Below are 26,654 nucleotides of genomic sequence, written 5' to 3' on the forward strand. Positions count from 1 at the left end.
ATGTCGGCTTCTAAACTTATCCAAAACAATAGTTGGATTGTTATCAAATCACTTCATCTTTCAGTTTCGCAGACTGTTAATCTGTGTCCTGCGAAAAGGTAAAAAAGGAAAAACCTATAAATAGTTAATTCGTATCGTCTTCTAATTACAAGCCCCCTGTTCCCATTTAATATCAGTTTCTACAATGTTATCTGAAACCCATCCTTTACATAGTGTTCTAATGAAGGCGCTCCTGCTACAATAAAAATGTTCGCCCATGCTGCAAAGAATTCTGCCGTGCCCGGGATCTCGGTCGGTGGCAAATGAAATACAACAATAATAAATAAAACTCGGGATTCCTTCCCATATCCATTTGTGCCAGGAGGGCACGACGTACTAAGTGCCGAATTCCCCCTTTATGATATGGTGCATACTGGGACTTGTAGTATATGTTTACTTCCACAGCTTGATATACCTTGTACCACTGTCACAGAGGTATATGTCAAACCTAAATTAAACAGTGCACTTGCAGCCCTTGGGACGGCGTAATTACATGTGAAGTTATAAACTTGGGTGCACTTCACACTTCCTACATGTGTGTGACACAACAGCCTTACGTCAGCCACGTTAGCACCGGGAGATGCCTTAAGCTTCATCTTCAAACAGAGCCTTCCTGGCAGTGTAAGCGCGAGTGTGTCAGTCAATGTAAGCGCGAGTGTCTCTCTGACAGACACACTCGCGCAGTGGCGTCACTAAGGGGGTGCGGGGGCCCGCCATTCACCAGCACCCTGCACTCAGCCTCACTGGATCCGGAGCAGAGGGGAAAAGTTACTGTTTGAGATGCGTCACGAGCCCGTGCAGAGAGAATGCTTGCAACGCAAGTTAAATGCTAGACTTTTCAGGCCAGTAATAATTAAATTATTACCCTGAAAAGTCTAGCAGGTCTAGCGGACCGCACCGGGAGACACCCTCACGGGGGGTGACACCAAAGGGCCGGTCCGGTCGGTGTGTCACTGTCTGTGGTGCACTGCAACCGTCCGCGCACAATGTTATTGAAACCAGCAAGCAGTCCAGATTAGAAACCGAAACGACGCGCGCACCCTAACTTTGTTCTATTCACAGGGAGGTGCCTGTGCGCAGTGCGTACAGGCACCTCGCAGCGCGCACTGTCTCCTCCTCTGCCGCGTCTGCGCGCCTCAGCAGTGATGTCACGTCGTCACTAGAGGGGCAAGTGCGCGTGACTTGGCATCACGACACGAGGAGGTGAGGACTGAGGAGGTCTCAGGTCGCCGTCGCCACACTGCCACAGCGCCACTATAATTTAATTTTCAAGCAAGGCTGGCCGACCGAGGTAGTCCCCCCCCACCCTCCCTGTTTGCAACTCAGCAGGTGAGTGGCCGGGCCTACTATTGCCTATTCAGTGCAGGGCGGTGGGCGATTCCATTATCATCGGTAAGGTTTGGGTTTCAGCTGACAACAGTAAACTGAGGACAAGGGTGAAACTGAAAGCAGGTGCCTCTGGCGAGCAGCAGGGTACAGTGGCCGCCATTCACCAGCACCCTGCACTCAGCCTCACTGGATCCGGAGCAGAGGGAAAAGTTATTGTTTGAGATGCGTCACGAGCCCGTGCAGAGAGAATGCTTGCAACGCAAGTTAAATGCTAGACTTTTCAGGGTAATAATTTAATTATTACTGGCCTGAAATGTTTAGCATTTTAAATCATTGCGCCCCCAGGTTTTAAAATCAGTGGCTATTTGCATCCTTAGGGGCTTATTTACAAGTCTCTTACGCCACTTTTGTGTCATTTTTAACAAGGGAAAAGTGACGTACCGGTGGCGCACGGGGCTTGTAAATAAGCCCCTCCGTAATTTTTGTTTCGCAAGAACGTACTCGTCTCTGGCATCTATGCGTTAATTGAATATGTTGTGACCGCTTCTTTCCCGCGCCTAAGCGAGTGTAGTGCTCCCCTTCGAGTACATTGATTCACTAGGTATCACGTTGTGTGTCTTTCACTCTCGTAACGCAAGGGTTACTTCATTGCTAAGATACAGTCAGCTCATTTCACCCCCGCCTCCTTTTTTCCCCCGTTAGCATTTATTCTGAGACTGATTTGTCATAATGAACTGAGCCGCGTGCCTTGATGAAGGAGGCGCGCGCCAAAGCATTTTTGGAAGCCCTGATTTGATCATTGGTGACCCCGGGGTACTGGTTCACAAGTTTCCTATTCACGATTTTCTCCCTGGTGGTGAAGACACAACATCCTAATTACAGCCTCAAATACGCACGTTTTTGTGTGCCTAGTTCTACAATTGATGTCTTGGTAAAATGATATTGCAGCAGACGGAGATGTTACTTAAGATTCCCAGGAGTGATATATTTTATTAGTCCTGTGTTTTAATTTTTTAAGTGGTGTTATGCTTTATTAAGGTAAGCATATTTCAGTGCAGAAGGCCTAATTTGAGAAGTTGCATGCAAGCTACTCACAAATTCCAAATTGAATATCATACATCAAGAACAAATATGTTTACATCTGTGAGACTAGTTGTGAGGAGAAAGTATTGTTATCATGGCCTAGTGAGTATTTAATGGGCCCCAGGGCAAGCAAGGAGATGCCACCGGTCCGTGTTTGGTAATTTAAAAAAAAGCCATAACTATGGTGCGATGCTTATCATACACTGGGCCCGGGTGCCACTGCACCAGCTACACTACCGATTGATGTGCCCCTGATTAATGACTTGCCATGCTCAGCGTGTTACCTTGTGGGTTTTTCTGAATTGTAAACACACCAGACAAATGTGATTTTAGGAGCGTGCCTAGACAAGCAAACTTCCATGCGAGAGTAATCGTCGCCCCCACACCGCCTTACAGATGCTGCACTGAGCCATTTTGCTTATTGACTGAAGCTTTCCATGGCCATCCCTATTCAGCCAACTATAATCAACAAAAAAATCAATGTATATAAGTTGTCTTTCTCCCCGAGACCACATTATGTGCTAATTTCACACTGAGCCTCGTGAAGTTGTCCCATAACAGCGGCATTAACGCGATAACTTATCAAATGCAAGCTCGTGACACGCTTCCAGCTCCAGACTGGAGGATTCACATATGTGCAATAATTCATTTAAGCGTACCATTGTATATGACCAGTCTTCTAGGAGCGTGGATGTACAGGGTGGTGTGGCTGTAATGGGTTGTGGGAAGAGTAAGTTGCTTGACTACCGATATGGTCGTGTGATGCAAAGGTAGTAGGGCCTTATATAGAAATTTGACATTATTATGTTCTATGAGAAAAGCAATGAAGCAGATACATACGGGGTGCAATAACTACATTCTAGATATCTGCTGAACAGAGTGGACCCCCTTAAGGTGCTTGGTGGTGTGTGGTAAATATGGTGATACATAACCAAAAATGTTTACCCCACCCTAAAAAATGAGATAAATTATATTTTATTGAAGGGGTTGTTAATCGATTAAAGATATTTTTGAGAAATTGTTTTGGATGGACAGTATCTAAGTCTTTTTTCTTTTCCACGTGCTCCTGTCCATTACTGTCAGCTTTTCCGCTCGTAGGATGTTCTGCTGCTTTGTAACTATGATTGTGTTGTTTTGATCCCATACATACAACCCAACACACAGAGACACCAAGACACTTTGAAATAGTTTCATGTAAAGTGCAGCGGTACTATTTTAGAAAGTGCAGTGCAGGTGTTTCGTACTGAGCTGATGCTGACGTCGGTTGTGAAAGGTAAGCTGAGCTGTCGAGGTCATGACAATCCTGCCTCCGTGTGCCACCCACCTCAGCAGCATACCTGGGTAATTAGAACCATACTGTGGGATTACAGCTCGGGTTTGCAGGGATTGAAAGCATTGCCGTTCCCACTTGCAAACTAGGATTTTTAGCCATTCATGTTTGAACTGCTGTTGTGGAAAAGGGAGAAGTGCTGATGACATAAACTCCATGGCTCGGAGACAAATGGCTTGTGCTTTTTATCGTATTTGGGGACATTCTGTGATTAGAAGTATATCTCACTTTGTGAATACATTTTACTGTCAATAACTCATTATAACCTTAACCCCTTGAGTGCCCATGACGAGATGGTCTCGTCATGGGCCGCGGTTGCGCTGTGCCCATGACGAGACTATCTCGTCATGAGCCCCGCCCGCTATTGAAACACCCGGCACAGGGCGGGGAAAGGGCGGGGCACTCAAGGGGTTAAATAATCATGTGTATCCATTGTTTGATAAAACTGGGCAGTGAAACCAAACAAATAGAAAAAATTGGGATGTTTAAGCATTCTGGCCACGCCTCTGGCTCCGCCCACTGATCCAATACTTGGGTTATTCACGCCCTCTGATTCTCCGCCCACAGTTCCCCTACTTTTTCCCCCCCACTTCGACCACTGTTATATCGTGTTGCTGGATAGTGGGAACACCACACCAATGCAAAGTACCATACCTATGATATTATAAATTCCAATAAACTGTTGACTAGCAGATAGCCCACTGTACAACCTCATTATCACAGTGTTGTTAACAGGCACATTTTGTAAATATAGGACCTACATTTAGAAACGTTACTAAGGATTCTGTATGGTCCCGTTATTTGCCAACTGTGTCCACTGGCCACTGGACTCGGAGAGGAGGAGGTCCATACAGTAAGTCGTGAGGGGGTGACACCATGAGTTACCCGCACCGGGTGACACCAACCCTAGTGACGCCACTGCACCCCCCTAGTGACGCCACTGCTTACTTGGGGTCATTGAACCAAAATAAAATATTTAATTGAATTGAATTCATTTTTGTTACATGCTTATGGAGTGCATAAACATATTGTATAGGAACACCAATTTATCATCCATGACTACTGGGGTTATTGTGAAGATGTGTTTCTGCAGAAACATTAAAATGAAGTTGATGTATATAGCATTTTCCCATTTTGTGATAAAGATTCATGCAATATGTGGATGTCTCCACCACAAAAGTGCGAACAAATGCACGCACGGTGCCCTATCCGTTTCTAACCATCTTCACACAGAACCAATGCATGAAAGCCTCACCATCACAAGTGGATACATTGGTATTCTACATGCCTCATAAAGATTACAAGGCTGTACTGGAGCATCTGAATATTGTGGAGGTGTTCTCTGCAATCTCCAGCTACATGTTAATACACATGTTCAATAACTGCAGTTAGAGGATAGTCTAACTTGATAGATATCGGACCTTTATTCTACGTGTTTAATATTTTATGGAATAGACAACAGTAGTAGACTACACTTCATAGCAATGAATTCAAAAGCCTCACATTGCTTCAATACAAGGTGAAGAAATAGAACAATAAAATGCATGCATTATTGAGCATCCACTACAGGAGGCAAAACTACATATGCCTCAAAGTTCAGTTTAGTGTGGCATGATAAGTCATTGAGTTGCATTATGCTAAAATTCTATTAATGCATGCCAAGTGAACCTAACAAGGTGGATGCAATGCAAACTAACATAAACTCCAAGGCAAAGGTGAATTTTCCATTGTCATGCAATATAGTTCGACACACAGGCAGCATGTGCAAATAGCGCAACATTTTGCATGAGCCATACATCATTATTAATGATAAGGTAATAAATGCAGAGAAGTTCTGTTTCATAAACATGCTAGCCAAGGCCACAAAGAGTATCCAGAATTCTTACATGTTCTGACACAGCACAATCAATGGTTTGTGTGAGGAAACTGGGTGTATTATATTGTGTGGTTGTGCAATCTCACCGTGTAATACTGACCACTACCATGAATGTTGAGTTTGCAGACCTTTTTATTGCAATTGCTTTGCAGATAATAACCTTGAATTGGGAAGACACTATGGAGTTCACTTCATAAGATGGTTGAACTTACTGTCATGATCACAGACTTGACAGAGCATATTCATCTTCAATGCAAATAATGATTAGGAGAGACTTATTGTGGAGGCCTCTAACCTCCTTTTTGGTTACACACACTCGAGGATCATCTCCTGAAAGCAGAACACTTGATCTCCCTTAGGGTCCAATAACTTATTGTTAGTTTTGTATTAAGTTAGTTAAGATTACTGATGGTTTATATAAAATTCCATTAGCAGTTATTTTTGTAAGACGCTCTCCTCTTCTTCTCTTCTTCTCTCACTTCTCTTTACTTTTTTAATCATAAAACCTACCTAAAAATAATTTGTACCTGTTGTATTAGCAACTTTAGTTTAATATTGATTTTTGTTCTTGTCAATTGTGTAATCTTATTACTGAAACATAGTGTGTACCCAATTACATTGGAGTTGTATCATTTTAAATAGTTTTATTAAAAAAGCAGTTTTCAAACTTAAAAAATAAACTTACCAACCCCTCTAGGACTAGTCGATGTCGTCTGCAAACCTTTACCTTAACTCTGAGTAGCTGTGACTATAAACAACAATACTTACACAAAAGAACATGTGTAAAACAGTTAAACAGCATCAAACCAATTAAAGAATAAATCAACGAGACACTCAAGAACTATGACACCAGTAAAAAAATAGACTGTATTTTTATGTATTTTAGACACCACAATGATAAAGATCCACTAGAGGGTTCTGGAGATATAGATTTTACAAGGTATTGCAAATAAAAGCATTTCACTTATTCATGAACAAGCATTGGAAAATTCAACAAATTTGACACAAAAACATTTTCACCAAAAAGTTGGGCTAGTTGTATTGCGGTCACTTAGAGACACTTCTTGTAATAACTCCAGTAGGGAGCCAGTCATGTGGACCAGCAAGGTCCTCAGAATCATTTACCTCCCAGATGAAGCAGTCTCCACGCAGTTCCAGAAACTATTTCTTCTTTCCAATGGATTCCTATGAAAGTGGTCCCAATGCTATGGATGAAGGAGGCTGAAGATGCTCAAGGATGATGTGAATGCGATGCAGTCGATGGGGGTCCTCCTGTGACTACACCTTGCTCCACTAAGGGGTTAGATCAGTCCTGGTCATGGAGTCGAAGTCCCTCCAAATCCTTTCAGTGTGGGTAGAAGTAAAGTCACCACTGGGCTATCAGTTGCCAGGTAATGCGGTCACAGTCAAAACCTTCTTTGGGTGATAACTCAGCTTCTGGGTGACCAAGCTGCACTCCAATGACTTACCCGGACTCAGCAAACTTGAGTGCAACTTTGAGCAATCGTCCTAGTCTCTGGTTCTGCATGACAGCAGTTGGTGGCAATCTGAAAGTTTTGGGCTACCAACTTGCCCAAGCAAGCTTAACAGCTGTTGTTGTACTGTGCTGTGAACAAGAGGTCAGCCATATGGCCCTTGGAATCTCCTTTCTTTAGATGGGATCCAGAGACAACTTCTTATGAGCAGGACACAGCAGACACAGTCCCTCTTTTTTGCTAGCCACCAGATTCAGCTTGTGCAGTCTATGCCGGTGCAGTCTCTCTTTGCCGGTTCCACGGTGCAGCAGGTCAGCCCTTCTTTGGTCCTCCTTCCAGTCCAGAGGAGGTCGGAGTTCTGGGTGTCACGGGTGCCCATTTTATGCTCAGAAAATGTCCTCAGGGTAAACATGGTCTGTAGTCAATGGGCTACCGAATTCCTTCCCTCCTGATAACCATTTCCTGAGACATGTGTGCCCACTCCCTACATAGCAGAACCCCTGTCTCAACATCCAGAGACACCTATCCAAACCCCGAGGTGTGGCTACGAAGGAGCTACCCCCACCTAGAAAACTAGTTGGACAGCCAACTTCTCCTTTCCTGTCCCTAGTGCCAGCCTGTCTACCCTAACAATAGAGCAACCCCTTTCCCAAGTATTTCCCATTTGCACTGAAAAGGCAGGTTCTTCTTTTAAGCTCAACTTTTGGGCTAACACCCATGTGGTGTCTCGTGGCAGGGAGGTAACACTTCTCTTCCAAGCAGGTCCCTATTGTCTTTTGTCTTGGAAGTTGTTGTAATGTCTCCACTGGAAACCGTGGGCAACTAAAGTTGCAACTTCAAAGTTGCACTTTGCCCATTAAATCAGATTTAATGCACTGATTCTTTTGATACAGTACAGTACCAACTTGAGTATTCCCAATCAGAAGTTAGAAGGCTGAGATGTCAACCTGTAAATCTGTATTTGTTATTGGAGCTACCAGCCTTTCCTCAGTAAAAATTAACATGTAGGGATTTTATTGCTGCAGAGTGAACAAGTATATGTGTCACTTTCTAACATACAGAACCCTGCCTAAGTGTTCCTTAGGCCTACCTTAGGGGTGACTTTCATATAGTAAAAGGAAGGTTTTGACTTTGCTACTACTTTAAATGTGAAGGTTGAGTATTAGCAGTTTTAAACTGCTGTTCCAGTCTACAGAGGCAGTTTCCCTCCGGATGGCACTGCAGGTGCTGCAGTCCCTAAGGGAACACTCTAGATGTTTTGCTCTGGTTACCCTTGGCACTATTTACTAATGGCTTACAAGTAAGTTAGACTGTGCCAATGGGGAAAAACCAATAAAACATACAACATTTTAAAGACCGAGCACATGTTCTGAGTCCAGTTTTACAGGGCTCGGGGCATTTCAGAGACATTACACCAGTATTAGTGGGAAAAATGGGGGCAAAAAGAGGTGGTAAACTTGCAAAAAGCCTGTTTTCTTACAGTCGGAATGTGATATTTATGTGCAAAACATTTCGGTGCTTATATATAACACACATGAACAAATGAAATCATTAAAAGAAGATGTTATTTGTGAGAGGCTAGCTTAGTATATGATGCTCACTTATGTAAGTGCAGCATCCTGCACTAATCCAGATGACCCTTATTGTATTTTTAGCGATTTAGACAACCTTAGAAAGGCTCTCTAAGTGGTAGCTGTGGAGAGCAGCCTTTAAGCTTAGTCTAGGAGCGGTGTAAAGCAGCTCAGTTCGCCAGTATCCAATCTTAAGTATAGGTTACGTGAAAAAGAGCCACACAGTGTACTTATGAAAATAGATATTTATAACAGTCACTCACTAACACTATACAATATCTCCTGCCTGGAGATATACTGACAATGAACACAATATTTCGAAATAGAACAGTAAGCAGCACAAATACACAGTGGTCCCCAGGAGAGACTAAACCATATATCCAAATAGGGGAATACGAACCACGACAGTAGATAAGACTGGACCCAGAAGGTGTAGAGAGTCGGGGACCCAAGATACCACCCAAGGTGAGAGTCTAGGTACCCCACAATAGTAGTAGTATGCTAAGAGGATACACAACTGAGTACTCAATACTACTTAGGATACGTTGCGGTTGCAGTCTTGAAGAGGACAGGCCCTTCCCAGTGGACCCTGAAGATACCCAGTGAAAGACAGAAGGTAGAGGAGCCACCCAACCCGCGGATATGCTCGGAATTAGGATACCTTCAACCACTGTTGAGCACAATCTAAGACTTCAGGACAACACAGCTGTTGCAGAAGGAGGAAAAAGTCTGTTGGAACCCAGGCCAGGTTTGTGACGAAAAGTAGCTGAAAGGAAAGGGGACAGGGTCTATGCCACTCTTGGGCATCCAGGTGGCTTGGAAGACTAAGGCCATTCAAGTTCAACGAAAACAGGTCAGTTGATGAAGAGGCTTCAAGTATGGGTACACCGAATCGGTAGCTCTGCCCAAGCCACCCTAGTGCTGAAGACAATATAATCCATCAGTCCAACTAACTGTGTCCGCAAGGGTCAGTTATAGCGGGAACGGACTCATCGACAGAACCTTTTGATGCGTCCAACTCCGTGGATACAATTTGGTCATGCTAACTTGATCCGCTTACCGTGTGATAAAGCGATGGAACAACGCGGTATGCAGAGGTTTGGTTGCAGGAGGTTCTACGAAGGATGCTGGCCTCAACTTGACGAGAGGACAACTCAGGCCTCGAGGGAATGCAGAACCACCACCTGTGTTGCTGAGATTTTTTTTTGTCAGTTGAAACCAGGGTTCTGCGGCTGGGTCGATTGTGTTGCTGTGCCAGTGGGTGCAGGGGAGTGACTCCTTCAATCCAAGGGAGATTTCATTGGCTGTCTTTAGATGTCCACAGGCCCAGGAGGGAAACCGTATGGAGCACGGACACTGATGGTGCAGCGGGTTTGCAAGACATCAAGGTCAGGAGCAGACAGAATCTTCTCAGTTGCAGTCTCGGTCCAAAAGCCCCAAAACAAAGAATGATGCGATCAGTCTGGCATGGTCAGCACGACTCAGCCAGGATGTCCAGATGGTCAAAGATAAAGTGGAGTCAGAGCTAAATCGAATCCCACGACGAATCTACGGTCCCACCCATAGGTAATGCCTTAAGTACCCTCAGTAGAGGGTTGGGATGATTCAAGGGTCCCTCCCAGGGGAGCGACTGGACAGAGGGGAGGGTACATCCATGTCCTTTGTCCAGTTTTGCTCCAGAACGGAAGCCAACTGCTCCCTGAGCTGGTTTGATTTAGAGTATGCAAGGAGGGCACCAAATGTGCCCTTCTAGCAGACTATGTGGTGCTGGCCAGTGCCCCCACCCTGGCCTAATACACTAAATCCTGTCTGGGAGGTGGACACACCTCCTTGTGACAGGAAACCTAATTTCCTACCTTCCCTTACTCGGGCTCGGCCCAGCAGCAGGAGAGCTGAATCATGTATGTGGTCAGCAGCAGCCCTAGATTGCTGTCAGGCTTTGTAAGATGGATCCCGGGAGCATGGAGGTCTTCCCGGAGGGGCCCTACCATGTATGGAATCATATCTCCAACACCAGATATGGTGTTGGGGTAAGATTCCAACTTCCAACATGTTTGACACCAAACATGCTCAGGTTCGTTCCAGACAGTTTAGAGATGGTTATTGCATAATGATGCATGGTGTTTCTATATTGTAATGGCTGATTCACTTACAAAGTCTCGAGAATGGACTCCGGGGTTTGTAGGGGTGGTCTGCTCATAGAGGGCCACCTTCACACTCAGAACCGAGCACGCTGCCATTGGGACTGAAAGGCCTGCTAGAGGGATGACATATCGGTTTCAAGTGCAGTGGTGTAAGATATAAGGGAACATATCTTTCTTGAGGGGTGCATACACCAAGTCACACAGGCTGCAATGGCAGGCCGGTAGTTGAAGTTTGGAGGGTCCCTCGTTTGTGGCATAATACATGCTGCAGCCCATAGGGGATCCCTGTGGTGCCCATGCCCTAGGTAGCTTAGTACCATATACTAGGGACTTGCAAGCGTGTCCCAGTAGCCAAATAGGAATGTACCAAGGTACCCACCATAAGCAATTAAGGAGGACGCATAGTGACTGGGGTCCTGATTAGCAGGATCCTAGTAGAACACCAGCAAAAAGTGGGGGTAACCACAAAAGCAGATCTTACTTTCCTACATCATTTGATTTGCAAGGTATGTAATGATATCATATTTAGTCTGATGACTGAATGTAAAATAGCGTTCAACACTTTTTATGGAAAAAAAGGTCTGAATCATAAGTGTACTGGAGTTTTGAAATTAAGATTCAGATCCCTAGACCTAACTAGCGTTGCACCATACTACAGACCTCAAATTCTATGCAATATGATACTCATCAGTTGCACCTTACACATTTAGCAGCTTGAGGAGAACAAGGCTTGATAACTCCCTTTGAAAGGCAGTGCAACATTAGGATGAGGACATGCACACAGACCACAGCACTGACAGAGACTCACTGCATGAAGGATGAGAAGACAAGAGATCATGTAGACTTTATTTGGGGGTGCTTCTTAGGCTCTGCATAATTACACACCTAAGTATCCTTTTACAGAGAAACAATGAAGATTTATCTCACTACTTCTCATATGCTTTCTCCATATTCTAATTTCCTTCTGAACAGTGCAGTCTGAGATGTACTATCTTTTGAGACCCAAGTAGTCAAATCATGGCTAATCCTCAAGTGAATTTGAAATGCAAGCTGTTATGAGTAGGTTCTCCCGAGAATTCCTTAATCAAATTTCCCCATAATTTATACATCTTGACCAAAGGTATTATGCACAGACTTTCAGGACATCATCATGTCCCACTGTTGCATAAAGGGAGGACACATGGAATACAATCATGAATACTTTCAGAAATGTTATGTCCTGAATTTTAGAAACAAAGTTTTTACTATTCTTTGATTTTATGACATCTGATAATAGTAAAATTAGATGCGCAGCTAAAAATAGCACACGTCTTCAGATATTGATTCACTGAGGCATCCTTCGAGGAAGCGACTGCTCTTCCATGTGATCTAGCGCTATCCTTGTTGATCTTAAGAAGAAAGTAGATAAGTGGTAATATTGGATGGTCCTTCTTTTGTTATTAATATACTGCAACCTCAATCACTCCTTACTTTGCTATTGCTTCAACATTCCATAGCATTCCATGATGGCTGGTTATATGTCATTCTGGCATTTGCAAGTTCTGTCATAAATGTGGTGGTGTGACCCATGCCCATGCAAACATTTTGGCATAAACAAATATTGTCTGCTTTGTCCCACCCAGCTGATCCTCTCCCTCACCAAGAACCCCCACACCGACAAAACCAACCTCCACGAAGGAATGAAGTCCGTCGCCGACTGGATGAGGAACAGCCGACTGAAGCTGAACTCGGACAAGACGGAGGTCCTCATCCTCGGATCCACCCCCTCGGCCTGGGACAACTCATGGTGGCCAACTGCACTAGGATCAGCCCCAACACCCACCGACCACGCATGCAACCTAGGGGTCATCCTTGACTCTACCCTCTCCATGACGAAGCAGGTCAACGCCGTCTCCTCCTCTTGCTTCAACACCCTCCGCATGCTTCGCAGGATCTTCAAGTGGATCCCCACCGAAACAAGAAGGACGGTCACCCAGGTCCTCGTCAGCAGTAGACTGGACTACAGAAACGCACTCTACGCAGGAGCCCTGGCCAAACTCCTGAAACGGCTTCAACGCATCAAGAACGCCTCTGCACACCTGATCCTCGTCATCCATTGCCGCAGCCACATCACACCCCACCCCACCTGAGAGACCTCCACTGGCTCCCTGTCAACAAGAGGATAACCTTCATACTCCTCACCCACGCACACAAGGCACTCCACAACACAGGACCATCGTACCTCAACAGCCGACTCAGCCTCTACAACCCCACCCGCCAGCTCCGCTCTGTAGACCGCGCCCTCGCCGCCGTCCCCCGCATCCGAAGAGTGACAGCCGGCAGCAGATCATTCGCCCACCTCGCCGCCAAGATATGGAACACCCTCCCCATCTGCCTACGGCAGACCGAAGACCTTCTGACCTTCTGATCTTCGAACAGCAGCAGCTTCCCCCCCCAAGCGCCTTGAGACCCTCACGGGTATGTAGTGCACTTTACAAATGCCATGATTGATTGATTGATTGATTGATTGATTGATTGATTGATTGATTGATTGATTGTCCCACAATTGATTATCAGAGCAAAATAACTTAGGGGCTCATTCCGAAGTCGGTGGGCCTGTTACCAACAGGCCATGGGTGACGGACCCACCTACATCCATGAAAGCCGTACGACCACCGGATAATGATTTGGTGGTCCAAGGGATCAGTCATAGGGACCAACCGCTGTTTTTCTGATGGGCTCATAGAGCTCTTCGGGGCAGCGTTGGAACCGTAATCCCTACAATAGTGGCAGTGTCTGCTCAGGCACCACCATAGGGATTACAATGTCTGTTTACCTCGACCTGCACATGGGAGTCTGACCACCATGTACAGGGAGAGGGAAAGGGGCTTTGGGCCCCCATCCCCCATTGGCCTCTGCTATGGGTCTTGGGGGGTACAAGGTGTGCCCTCCCAAACATCCATGGGCCCTGTGCCAGACACCTCATGGTACCTGTCACATGGTGCATGGATGTTTTAAATATGCCTATTTCTATTGTGACTTGTGCCGCGGCCCTTTTCGGGACCACTGCACAAGTCACAATAGAAAACGGCATGTTAACGACCACTTCCATGGCGGTGGGAGGATAATTTGGCAGTTGGAACTGCTGACTTCATGTCTGTCAGTATCCATCCTGCAATGATAGTGGTCAGACACTCATCTGACTACCATCGTATTAAGGCCCGTAATAAGGTTATATGTGATGTCATTTGTGGTGTCATCTGTGACATCATGTGTAAGCCCTTAAGTGGTTCATCCTATGGTTTGCTCAGCAATGCATCGCTGTCTAATTTCAATGTTCTTTTCGTTTTTGCTTTTTAACCATAATATTAGTTTGATTGCATTCTTTCAAGGACTTTCTAATATTTTATAAGTTCAAACCACGTAATATATTTGCAGAGAATTATAGGGTATTTTTGCTGATGTACTAAATCTGGCCCTTGGACCAACCTACTCTGTGGCCAGTCTACCATGTGGTCAACCACACGGGCTTTGGTCAACCTCCCACGCAACTAAATCCCACAGTGGAGTCCTTCGGCCTGGCCCTGAGTAGCTGGGACACAACTGCACTGTGAGCCCTGATCCCAGCATATCTAAACATAGGGCCTCCCCCTCTGTGAGCAGGTGAGGCCATGTGTTGATGTGTTAGTACTAGGCCTAGCCTCTCCCCACGTGACATCGGCCCCAATCTATTTTTGTGATCAAATGTGTATGACCCTAGGCACTAACTAAAATAGAATCATTCAAGTGTTTGCTTAATGTTGTTTTGTGACTATAAGTAGTTTTACTTGTGTTTTTTGGACTTTCTAAGGTTTTCTTTAAACATACATTAATGTGTAAAGAAGAAATATAATCCACAACTTACTTTTATAAGCCTTTCCATTTTTCAGAGGCTGGAGCTGCAGCAGACCCCTTAATGCTCTGTGCAAAGTCATTCCTTGGTGACATTATCTGGGCTTTGTACTGGGTGGTTTGTGCAGATCAGATCAGCTCCCTACAGTGTTTCTACTGGAAAGTGTGAGAAGCCTGAGAGGGAGGAGACTAATCATCTCTCCAGGAAAGATGCCCAAAGGCAGTTCAGTTTTGGGGTGCACTAGAAAAGGTTTTCAAACTTTCAGGGCACATTATGATAGTTAAGAAATATCACTCTATTTATGTATTTAGGGAAAAATGAGCCACAAAGAAGCAAAGTTATCTTCCCAGGACTACAAAGTGTACTCAAGTGTGAAAATGTGGGATTGCAGACCAAGTTTCCCGATGCCACAGTATGCAAGCTGCAGACAAGCATTCCCCTTCATTCTCACACATGCCCAATACTTGTGCATTCAAATATTTCTAGAACTACGGATGTACTATTCACATTCGCAAATCAGGAATGAGCAATTTGCACACTGGTTGATTTGCACGTGGGTCTGCATTATTTTATGCAACCTACATACTAACAGGTCACATCCCAATGTGTACATTTGCAGGGGTTGCACAATGCCTTGCCTCATGAATACTTGTAGGTCTCAATTTGTTAACCCCTGTAAATGCTACAAATGCAGGAGTGAGGCCTGCAAGGGGTAGGAGACCTTTGTCCATGGATCTGTTTTCACATACAGGAAACATTTCTGTTTACACAGCCCTTGTCCATTACCCCCTTAAATGATTATGCTTTTTCTCCCCAATGCTGAGCCCTTTTTTGGCTATTTAGGGTAATTCGCACTTAGGCCTCCATAACATTTTTTCCAATAAAGCTATCCATGCCACCCTTGCGTGCTTTTTTCCCAGCATCATAGGGATTATAATACTCCCCAGTATTTATTCATTTACCTGGAGGGGACAGAGAAAGTATTACATTTATAGTTAAATCTTGTTTTTTGGGGGGAAAATGGGAAAAAAGTGCTCTGCAAAAAAGTATCTTTTCCCCCCTGAAAATGGCATCAACGAAAGGGTTGCTGTGCTAAAATTCCCATCTTCCCTGCTTTGGAGACCTGTATGGAAAAACAAGTTTACTACAGTTTTGCCATTTTTCTATGAGATAACTAACTTTTCTGTATTTTTGTACTTTCAACCAACTTCCAGTTTGTCGTGGAAACAGGTGTGAACCCATGGATGATGCTAAACAGCTACACATTTCTGAAAACTAGACATAATCCTGAATTCAGAAAGGGTTTATTAACGTAGACCCCTCAAGGTTTTTCAAAAGAATGTAACTCTTGAAATAAAAAATATGAAAAATGGGGAAGAAAAAAGCAAACCTTTGTGACAATGTTTTTATCTGTAACTTCTTGTCATGATGTCCAAATTACAAAAGCAATACCCAGGTATGTCTGCTTTACTTTTCTGAGGAAATATAGGATTAGTAGGTTCTAAAGGAATCTGAAGTACCCATAGCTAACAACTAAGGTACCTTGCAATGGTTTTTCATTGTGCTCAGACTATAGAGCAATTCAAAAGGTAAAATCTAAAAAGTGAAAAATGTGTATGAAGAAAACCTATGTATTTCTGAAATGTTCATACAATACTGAGTTCAACCATGGGTATTTGTGCATCTCTGAATTTGTGGGTACCCATACAAGCATGTGATTCAGTGTGAATTTTGCAAAAGTCCTTCTTTCTTACACACTGGCTTACATTTGGAAGGCACAAATGTGAAGCAATCCAGTTGATAATAACAAATGTTCTACTATTCTGTGTTCCACACGTGTCCCGATAAAACTTGTACCCCACTTGCATGGCTGGGCCTAGCAATTGTGACACAATATATCCCATAATGCGACCTAGATGCATAATACTTTACCCAGCAGAAATCATGAATTTTACAATTGAGGTAGGGTGCAGATGTTGGGCCCTAGATCAGCGCAGTCCAGGAACACCTGCAATGCCCATACATTTCTGAAAACTAGACATGCCGTGATATCTAGGGTGGTGTGACCTCTGTAGTTGTAATGAGGTGTTTTTACCCGGAAGCCCTCACAAACATCAAACTTTAGCTAAAACACACATTTACCTACCGTTATTGTGTTGGAAATTACTGAAATCTGAGGGGGGGGGGGCACACATTTCCTACCTGCCAGAATTCACACAAGTCTCCCAATACAAATGGTACCTCACTTGTGTGGGTGGGTCAAGCCTCTGTGACAGGAAAGGATCCAAAATGCAACACGGACACAATAACATTTTCCACTGAAAATCATCCCTTTTGTGCAATTTGGTTAGATGTAGATTTGGGACTTCGCACACCTGTTAGCTATAGAAACCTACCACACCTGCACATTTCTGGAAACTAGAAAACTAGGGTAGTCTAGGCTAGTGTGTCTTGCATGGATTTCAGAATGTATTCTTACCCATAGTTCCGTGCAAAGCTCAAACCTTTTCCTTACATTCCTGGGTGAGAAAGTTAAGGAATCTAGTGAGATCCACAAGCTTCACAATGCTTCTGCTGCTTCTCAAAAGGCACTAAAAAAGTATTGCTTCAACGTGCACATATGCAATACCACAAAATACTTCATGGGACAAGAGGAGTGACGCAGTGAGCAAAAATCGCTGCACTATGTCACCATGGAAGAGCAGGCCTAAACCCTTTCAACATGAAATGACACAGTTGTGCACTCTCAATGAACTGGTGCGCTGTGCGCTGTCTTGTGTCAAGGCAGGGACTCTTGCACCATAGTGCAAGCGTGTATCTGCAATAGCCACAGTAGTTATGGTTAAGATAGATTTTTGCAGGAAATGGCCTCTTACTGCATAAGCACTTCCCTTGGGATGCCTCCTTGCAGCAAAGTAACACAAGCCACCACAATACGCTTAATTGTATTTTTTACAAAGCAACACAAATAGCCATTTGCATCGCTTTCTAAAATCCCAACAAGGGATTTATGTTGGTATGTGAGAAAAATAACATGTGAGCATGACACAAATGTTGTCAGTCTGATCCTCAGTTGTTGTGCTAAAATTAAAATTAAAAGTAGCCCACATTTCAACACTGTGAGTATAGATTAGTGATGTTATTGATATGCAGATAGCCCTTTCGTCCCTTGGATGAAGATAGAATGGCATTTGTACATAGTACGCAGAAGGGCCTTGTACATGATGTGCAAGGAATTGTGATAATACGCAACATGGGCCTAACCTGGGCACATAGCAAGAGGCAATGTGTAAAGTATTTATGAAGCACACATACAGTTACAAAGTAAAAACACAACAAAAATTCTCACACCAATTTAGAGAAATAGAGTGAATTGTATTAACTTTTTGTACTCCAGAATGACAAAAATCCAATTGGTAGTACCATAGCTATGAATTTTTAAAATATGTTGTAAAATAATAGCAATTAAAAGATCAAAGCGCCAACCACGGATATCTAGTCGCACAAAACCAGATCAAAGTTGAAAAATATGGCCAAGCATGATGGAGGGTGGTTCGGCTACAAGAAGTGGATGGGACCTGGACATAGCTTACCTTCGGACTAAAGACATTTAGGTGCCGATTCCGATCCGGTAAATCCCGGGTACGAATCGTCGGACGGAGAGTTTTCTCCGTCCGACTCGTACCCGGAAAAAATACCTTACAAACATGCAAGTACGATTCGTACGGAAACACCATTTCCGTACGAATCGTAAAAAACACCGACCGGCTAAAATATACCCACAATTCCGATACGCGACATTCGCACGTTTTACAGACCTGCAAGTACGATTCGTACCCACAGCACTTCGCACGGCAATATTTTTACGGGACCCAAAAAGTGCCGGAAAAGCTAAGTACGCCACAATGCACGGCGAAAAGGGGGCCCGGTACGTACCGTACCCCCATCCCTACACGTCCGCACCGTACCCCCAGCCCCCCCATGTCCGCGCTGTACCCTAGCACCCCCCCATGTCCGCGCCGTACCCCCACCCCCGTATGTATGGTGCGTACACCCACCCCACCCGTATGTACGGTGCATACCCCCACCCCCGTATGTACAGTGGGTACCCCCACCCCCGTATGTAGGGAGCGTACCCCTACCCCCGTATGTACGGTGCATACCCCCACCCCCGTATGTACGGTGCAAACCCCCACCACGTGGTGGGGTGGGGGTATGCTCCGTACATACGGGGGTGGGGGTATGCTCCGTACATACGGGGGTGGGGTGGGGGTACGGCGCGTACCTGGGGGGGGCTGGGGGTACGGCGCATACCTGGGGGGGCTGGGTGTACGGCGCGTACCTGGGGGGTGGGCTGGGGGGGTGTTCGGTGCGTATGCGGGCACATGTTTGGACGTCTCCATGGTTGCTATGGGAGTTCGCTCCGTACGGTGTTTTTTCCATACGGTTGTGCATTCGGACGGACGGGACGGATCTTACTTGCGCGCTCGGACTTCAGTTTCCCGATTCGCACGTAAAACTGTCCGGGGACATGTCGGACACTTTTTCCGACACGAGGACGTGTCGGGGAATTTTCCCAATGCGATTCGTATGGATTTTTTAACATACAAATCGTACTTGCCAGTTTGTACGGGACTTGTACGATTCGTACGTAAAAAAATCTGGATACAATTCGTACGAGGAATATTTTTAACGGATCGGAATCAGCACCTTAGTTGTTGGCGGATCCAGTCCCACCGTGGTTTTTTCTGTGGTCTTCCTGACAGCCAGCTGGGCAGTCTGCCCACCCTTTTAGATGTTAGCGGCCGTATAGACTAAAGACTGCCATGGTCCCACCGTCACCTCCAGGAAATCTGGACCATGTACATAGCTGAATGAGTAAAAGCAGCTGTCGGAGGGAGACCAGTTTCCCTGCCTACCCAATAACAATGTGCGTCCCCTCCGATGTGACTGTGGTGGTAAAACCTCCACACTTGAGTTGGCAGAGTGGAAGGGATATATGTAGAAACTCTGCTTTTCTCATTTAGATACTTTCTGATCCACCATGGACCCTATCTTCCAAGTTGCTGCTGCTGCTGCTGCTTGAAGACAACACCATTCTTGACGCAATCAACTGTAACCTCCACTTTTACTGATTGACTTGTCTGTTAACAAATGCACAGGACTCATGCATTTATAAATCTCTTTTACAAGCAATAGCATATAAATGTGAAATGCAAATGTCTATAATGTTGACATTAAAGAAATGTAACTGTATGATCACATTGTATGTAGACATTTGGTGCATGCTGCCTTCAATAAAACAGACAATTGCATGAAAAAGAATATCCAAATCAAAATCAAAAAGTCACCACAAAAAAATAACACAAAGTCATCATACAAGTGTGCTTAAAGAAATTTCCATATTTCACTCATGAAAAACATATGCAACACACATGATAGGGAAAAGTGCAATGAAACATGATGTAGAAATTGCACTAGACAATTTACTTTAGAAACTAATGCTAAAATCTATGTCAGTCACAAATTAGAAGTATTCAACATATTTATCTATGTAACATTTCCCCTCTGTATTGTATCCAATTTCAATAGTCACAATTTTATTCATACTGATCAGTAATCGAGGTGTAAAAAACACATCCACATCCAAATAAAATTTGCAACATCAAAAAATCTGTTGTATTACCTGCCATCACAGTAAAGAAAAATTAAATATTTCACATTTTACTCTGAAACATTGCTAGGAATTAAACAATTGCTAATGAAAATTAATGCCAGGGCCAAGTATGTATTTATTCAACAAAATGAGATAAGGCTCCTAAAGTAATATTCAAGCCAAATGGCAGCCCAGAATGTCCATAATGGTTAATTATTGTGCAGTGGCACATAGACTGCCTCCTAATGTACTCCCAAGGCCAACCTCCTCAGAAAGAGGCATCTAGTGGGCAGAGTAGGCACCTCACAGATCTTACATGGGAGTTTGGTGTTTGGGTTTGGGAGGGGTGCCCTTGGGTTTGGGAGAGGTGTTGTTGGGTTTCGGTGGGGGTGGTTATGGCAGGGGTGATCTTGTATTTGGTAGTGGTAATTTTGGATATGGAAGGGGTGGGTTTGGGTTTGGAAGGGGTTGTGGCAAGGGTAATGGCAATATGGGTAGAGTGGTTAGGAGGGAGTTGGGTTTGGGAGTTAGAAGGAATGGCAGTGCAGGTGTCTGTTGAGGGTGCAGGTGCCTGTGAGTCAGGTGAATATCATGCACATTTAGGTCTTTCTTGTGTCATAGTTGTCTGTTGAGTGGACGTGTGTGGGTGTTTGAGGTCTGTGGTTGTGAAATGTGTGTGGCTGTGGATGGATGTGCTGTGCTGTGGAGGTGCTGGGTGTGATTGTGGTACATGTGGGTATGGTGGTAGCTACAGTGTCTGTGGCTGTGCTAGTGGTGGGGTAGTACATGTGTGTGTGGTGGTGGCTGCAGTGGCTGTGCTGGTTGTGGGAGTGGTGCATGTGGATGTGCTAGTAGATACAGTGTCTGTGGTTGTGCTGATGGTAGGGGTGGTGCATGTGGCTGTGGTGGTGGATGTGGTATCTGTGCTTTTGTAGGTGGTGAGGGGGTGCATATGGGTGTGGTGGTGGCTGTGGTATCTGTGGATGTACCTGTGGTGGGGGTTGTAGATGTGGGTGTGGTATCTATAAGCTTGGATGTGAGGAGGCTAACCCATGAAAATCTTTCTGTAGGCCAGACATAGCTCTCTGAATGCCTTGCAGGCAGGCTACCATGTGGTGCAGTTGGTAGCCAAGTACCAGGATGGCATTACATAGTGCAGTCTGGCCTACAGAGATGTTCTGGAGGAGGTCAATAGCCTCCTTAGTCAGCGCTGGTGGGGGACAGAGGCAGGTGGTGAGCTGTCTGGAGCAAAGGAGATACCACCCCTTTTTGGGTGGCAGGTTTAGCCAACTGGCAAGAGGGAGGATGGAGTTGGTTCACAGGGTGGCGGACAAGGATGCAGGTGTATTAGGAGCAGGAGGGTCTGCCACTACTAGGGAGTACTCACTGGAGGTGGCCTCTGAAGAAGATGTTGAGAGGCTGACCACATTGTTGCACTCCCCTCACCATCTGTGCCACCTGGTCCCTCAGTGCTTGTAGTGTCAGCACCCAAAATGCAGTGGCCAGCTGCTTCCCCTCCTATATTGGCAACTTCTCCTTTGCCTTCCCTGGATGATGCTGAAATGACATTTTCGATAGTGTTATTGAGTCTGTGTGAACAGAACTGATCATGAACTTTGATCCCAAGACAGTTCCCAGGCTTTCAGATTTCACCTGTTTCAAGTCTCTCAAACTTTAGTTTTACATTAGCATTAGCTCTCGGTGTGGAGTGACTCTACAATTCGCATGAAAACGTTTCATGGTCAGAAGCGAAGACCCCATAGGATGAATATATGCTTTTTTGAAGAAAAGATTGCACCATGTACTCCCATTTTATGGTTGCGAGAAAACTGTCCGCATGAAAAAGAAATGTGTTTTGTTTTTTGGTTGATTAATCATTAGTTCATCACTGAGCAGGGAAATCTCCAATATCATGGTCCTCTGTGACACTTTACATCACTAACTACCTTCACTCACAAACTCAAAGGGACACTGTAGCCTGTGTTAATGGACAAATACCAGTTAGGCATATTCCCATATATATTTCAGGCATGTACCTGTTCATCTGGTGAGCCACATATCTACCAATACAGGGAGAGGACCTCCTGTGCCAGCAAGTCCAGCTCCTCTGGAAAGAAGGCAGGGGCCCTCTCACTTTTTTAACTAGGCATAGTTGCTCCCAGAGGTAAGTAACAGTAACCCTGGGTGGAGTTTGCGGAGCCGCGCTATGCGAAGCAGCACAAAAACTCCGCAACCCTATGCAAAGTTACGCGAGCATGCGGAGTTGCTTGTTTCCACATGCTCGCATGTGCTCATGTATTTCTTCGGGAGATGTTGTTGACATTCGGCAACACGGAATGCATGTTCAGGGGGAAATATTGTGCAAACTTCACCACGCAGTCGCCAATGGGCGCACCCATCTTGTTTTCCCACTCTTTGCATGGTTCTGGGGCCTGTTTTTCATCCCTCTCTAATCTTTTCAATCCTTTGTTTTATACACTGTTTTTCTGATCTTTTTTATTTATTAGCTATCCCTCTCTGTCCTTAAGTGTATATTTTGCGTTTTATTTCTACTTTTACTGCGTTCTTTTTACTTTTTTCTCCTGTTTTATATTACTTGCTTTTTTACTTTCCTACTTCTTCTCCTGACTTTATTTTTTACTCCTCCATTTTCTTTTCTGTCCCCCGCCCACCCAGAACCATGACTTAGGGTACCACTACCTCCTCCACTAGCAAGGGGAAGGTGCCTGCCGCGAAGAAGAGCCACCTTCCTTGTGGCAGACGGCGCCCGGAAGGGGTGCAGCCCCGGGCCCTTATTACTGAGGCGGAGGTGGCCACCCTTTATTTTTTGTTCAGGGCCACCTCCCTTTGACCTTGGCAGCAGGCGGCAGGCCTGGCTCTGGGTACGCTACCCAAGAACATCACCGCCGGTGGGCGAGGTTGCGCCAGGCATTGTTTCTTTGCTCTGGGGTCCGGCGCACCCATAACCAGCTGACCCACCCCTGGACCGGGAGCAGGACCTGCTAGATGTTTAGGTCATGGGGCTTGGTGCGTAGCTAATACTAGTAGTATTGTGTGTTCTGTAGACTGTGTGTTAGTGTTATTGCTAATATGTTTTTTTTCTGAACAGCCAGAATGTTGTTGCTTACATTGCAGTTAAATAATTACGTTTAAAATTCTTCGGTGATTGCTATCCTTCTAGACACAGGTATGCGGCGCTACTAATCTTACTTGTTTGCAACTTTGCGCTTACTTGGGCTGATTATGTAAGAGAGTTTTTACTTTTGAGAACTTAAGTGAGGTAATACTAGAGAGACTCTAGTCCTTCCTTTGTCCTTCTGTCACTAAGGTAGTGGTGGATTGAGAGGTAGTTTAGTTACTTAGTATTATTTAGTTGCTAATTTTTTTGCAGTCCGCATGACGCATCCTCTGTCACGTCATGTGCTGCTCAGTGCTGCTTACTCTAGTCCTAAGTAGAACCTTTTGTAGTTTGTTAGTTAGTGAGTAATAGGCTTAGAGCACATCAGCAGCAACCAACCAACAATTTTGTGTATGCAAAAATGTATGTATGCGTCATCCATTTATCCATTTAACTCGAGGACTCACATAAATGGAAATGCAGACTTAGTGAACAATTGGCCCATCTGGAATAGGTGGGCTAGGTCAGGTTGTACTTAGGCTTAGGATTCTGGAATGAGAATGGAACACTGGATTAGTATTCATAAATAATAATTAGACAGTCGCAAATCTCGCCATACTACTAGTCAATCAGATTAGATAGGTTAATTTTATTGCAATTGTTGTTTCCAAAAATACTTTTTTGAGCGTTTAAAAAAGAAATTATTTGTTTTTCACACCAATCATCAATATTTGTCTCTTTCTTTATTATATCTTACATGAGCAGCACCCAGGGTCAAGAGGTTGGAGTCGGCGGAGCAGGACAAGATGCCTCCCAGGGCCAGGACCGCTCCTCTACTGAGGGCTCTGCTGCTGGCCCCAGTAAGTCCTCCTGTTGTTAATATTAATAATTATATTTCCCTAACTTTTACAGCACCTTATTTTTTCCGAACTATTATTTCCGTTTCCCAATTCTATTTCTAAATTCTTGTTATCCCTGCCTCTAACTGCCTCTGCTCTGAATCTCTGTACTAGTTCTACTACTATTAGTCTGTCTGTAGCTAAGCTTGCCCAGATGGCCACTCTTTATTTAAAAGGTTTTAAAACTCAGATTGACCGATAGCTCTAACCACTGAGTCCAGTCCTTTGTGTTGTCCTCTTCTAGTCTTCCTAATCTTGAGAAGCTTTTCGACAATTCCCACCAACAAAATGCTCAACCAGATACTTTATTATCTTTGATAGGATAGGACATACTACTACTAGTGTCTATTCTACTAATCTCTAGTACCCAATTTGTACTAGTGATGTATGTGGTATATGATATGTATGTATTGTAACTTTTTTTTCAATCTTGCTAGTGAAAACGAATAAATAGGGGGAGGTATATATGGCATCTAAAAATGTGTAATGTGTTTTTCTAGGTGGACTGCCCATCAGTGCTGGGGCCAGCGGCGATGCCAGTAAGGAGAGAGCAGATGATGCGGCAGCTGCAGGGGGTGAGCTAGCAGCAGTGGCGGGTGGTGGTAAGTTATATTCCTTACTTATTGACATTACAATTGCTTCAAGGGTGTACACTATACTGATGAGAGAGACTAAGTTGTTGTGAACAACGGTTGAAGAAGAAGACACCCTTTACTGAGCTTTAGAGCAGTAGCATTAGCGGTGGGAGTAGTTTAGTAACTAATGGCCTCTTCTATCTTACTTGAACTCAGCTGGGAAAGTTTTATGGAGAAGACTAAGAGTCAGATGACCTTGATGGATGGGTTGAACGAAAAGCGAAAGAAGGATGGAAGGAGGAAGGACGGGTGAGATGTAATATATATGACTGGCAGAGGAGGATACGTGGGATGTGTAGGTGGCTGATAGGAATCATATGCATGGGTGGTTGAAGCCAGGATGGGTGGAAGGTGAAAGAAAAGATGCCTGCCTGGGTGGGTGAAACTGTATGGGTGATAGCAGGAATCCTCCGGGGTGTTTCATGGGTCAAACTCAAAGGCAAGCAAGGAAGGAAGGACGCATGGGTGGTGGTTTAAAAAAATAATAAATGTTTGTTGTTGGTGAAACAAACTAAGGTTTGTTGAGAGATTAAGATGAATGATAGACATGTTTTCTTTGAATGGATGGATTCCTGGATGGTATTCAATCATCATAGCATAGGTGGAGACTGATTGTCACTGAATGAAGAGTCTTTGAAGAGAATGTAAAAGAAAAATAAACCATGCCAGAGTAGCAAAGCCAAGGAGAATAGAAGATTAGAATAAAAAAAAATTAAGGCTAGAAGAGCCATGCAATGATTAATAAATGGAAAAATCGCTGGAGAAGAGAAACACAAGTCTGTTATTTTGCAAGGGTTTGATTCAAAGTTATATTTTCAGAATACTTCCTTGACTCACAGTAGTTTACAAGCACAGCATATATATTGTGTATGTATGTTGTTATCAAGCGCCTCCCTCCGACTCCGAGGCCCACTCCCTACCTATGTTAATTTATTTTCGACTGTGTCAGCCTGCCATAGGTGGCCTATCGGCTGCATGGTTACACAATCAATCAAATCACAGTACCTCATCGTCCCCTTATATAATCAATGATCATTTGGATCAGATATCATCTGCCTTGTTGTAGTACTCAGGGAAGGGTGAAAGTGAAATTGAGCCATTACCCTTGATGTAACAGAGAGTATGGCCACCCATAATAAAAAAAATAAGATGATTGTGTAGTCAGCTTTCCACCTGCAGACAGTAGTAAATAAAAAAAACGTGATATGAGTCTGCTTCATGAGTATGTTTGTCTTGGGCGCAAGCTGACTGAGCTGGCATGCCGGCTATAACAAGGTTGCTTAATTTAACTAAACAAGAGAGAAGAAAAAGACTGGTGTACTCAAGTTCATAGTGTTAGTATAATGCCTGAAACTCCCACAAATGTTATAGGCCGAGGAAGTGGGAGGATACCACAAATGTTATGTACTGTGCTTGCTAGTGCTACTGTGCCACTATGTGTAGAATTAATATGTCTTATTGCTTTGCTAAGAGTATATTGGTTACAATAGTCTTTTTTCTTTCTTGATATAGCTACTCCTCCCCAACCAAAAGATACAAACCGGAAGGAGTTGGCAGCCATGGCCTGGCACCTGAAGCTGAAGGATTATATTGTTTCTTTGGAAACAAAAATGACTTGCACATACTGA

At 44.4% G+C, this 26,654-nt stretch overlaps 1 protein-coding gene across 1 annotated transcript; it reads left to right on the forward strand.

Moving 5' to 3' along the window:
- On the forward strand, window positions 1-26,654 carry LOC146806310 (uncharacterized). The gene is made up of 5 exons (XM_085623943.1): window positions 1-98; window positions 1,258-1,368; window positions 24,258-24,352; window positions 24,892-24,993; window positions 26,539-26,654. The coding sequence occupies exons 1-5, from the start codon at window positions 1-3 to the stop codon at window positions 26,652-26,654; spliced, it is 522 nt and encodes a 173-aa protein (XP_085480069.1).

This window comes from Triturus cristatus, chromosome 8 (genome assembly GCF_964204655.1).
Source record: "Triturus cristatus chromosome 8, aTriCri1.1, whole genome shotgun sequence".
Lineage (NCBI taxonomy): Eukaryota > Metazoa > Chordata > Amphibia > Caudata > Salamandridae > Triturus > Triturus cristatus.

What these genes read in the sequence shown, in the direction of transcription:
- LOC146806310 (XM_085623943.1), top strand. Translation starts at nt 1, where the DNA reads ATGTCGGCTTCTAAACTTATCCAAAACAATAGTTGGATTGTTATCAAA. An exon ending in AATCTGTGTCCTGCGAAAAG is followed by an intron (nt 99 to 1,257) that starts GTAAAAAAGGAA and finishes AGGACTGAGGAG; the next exon opens with GTCTCAGGTCGCCGTCGCCA. An exon ending in GGGCTCTGCTGCTGGCCCCA is followed by an intron (nt 24,353 to 24,891) that starts GTAAGTCCTCCT and finishes GTGTTTTTCTAG; the next exon opens with GTGGACTGCCCATCAGTGCT.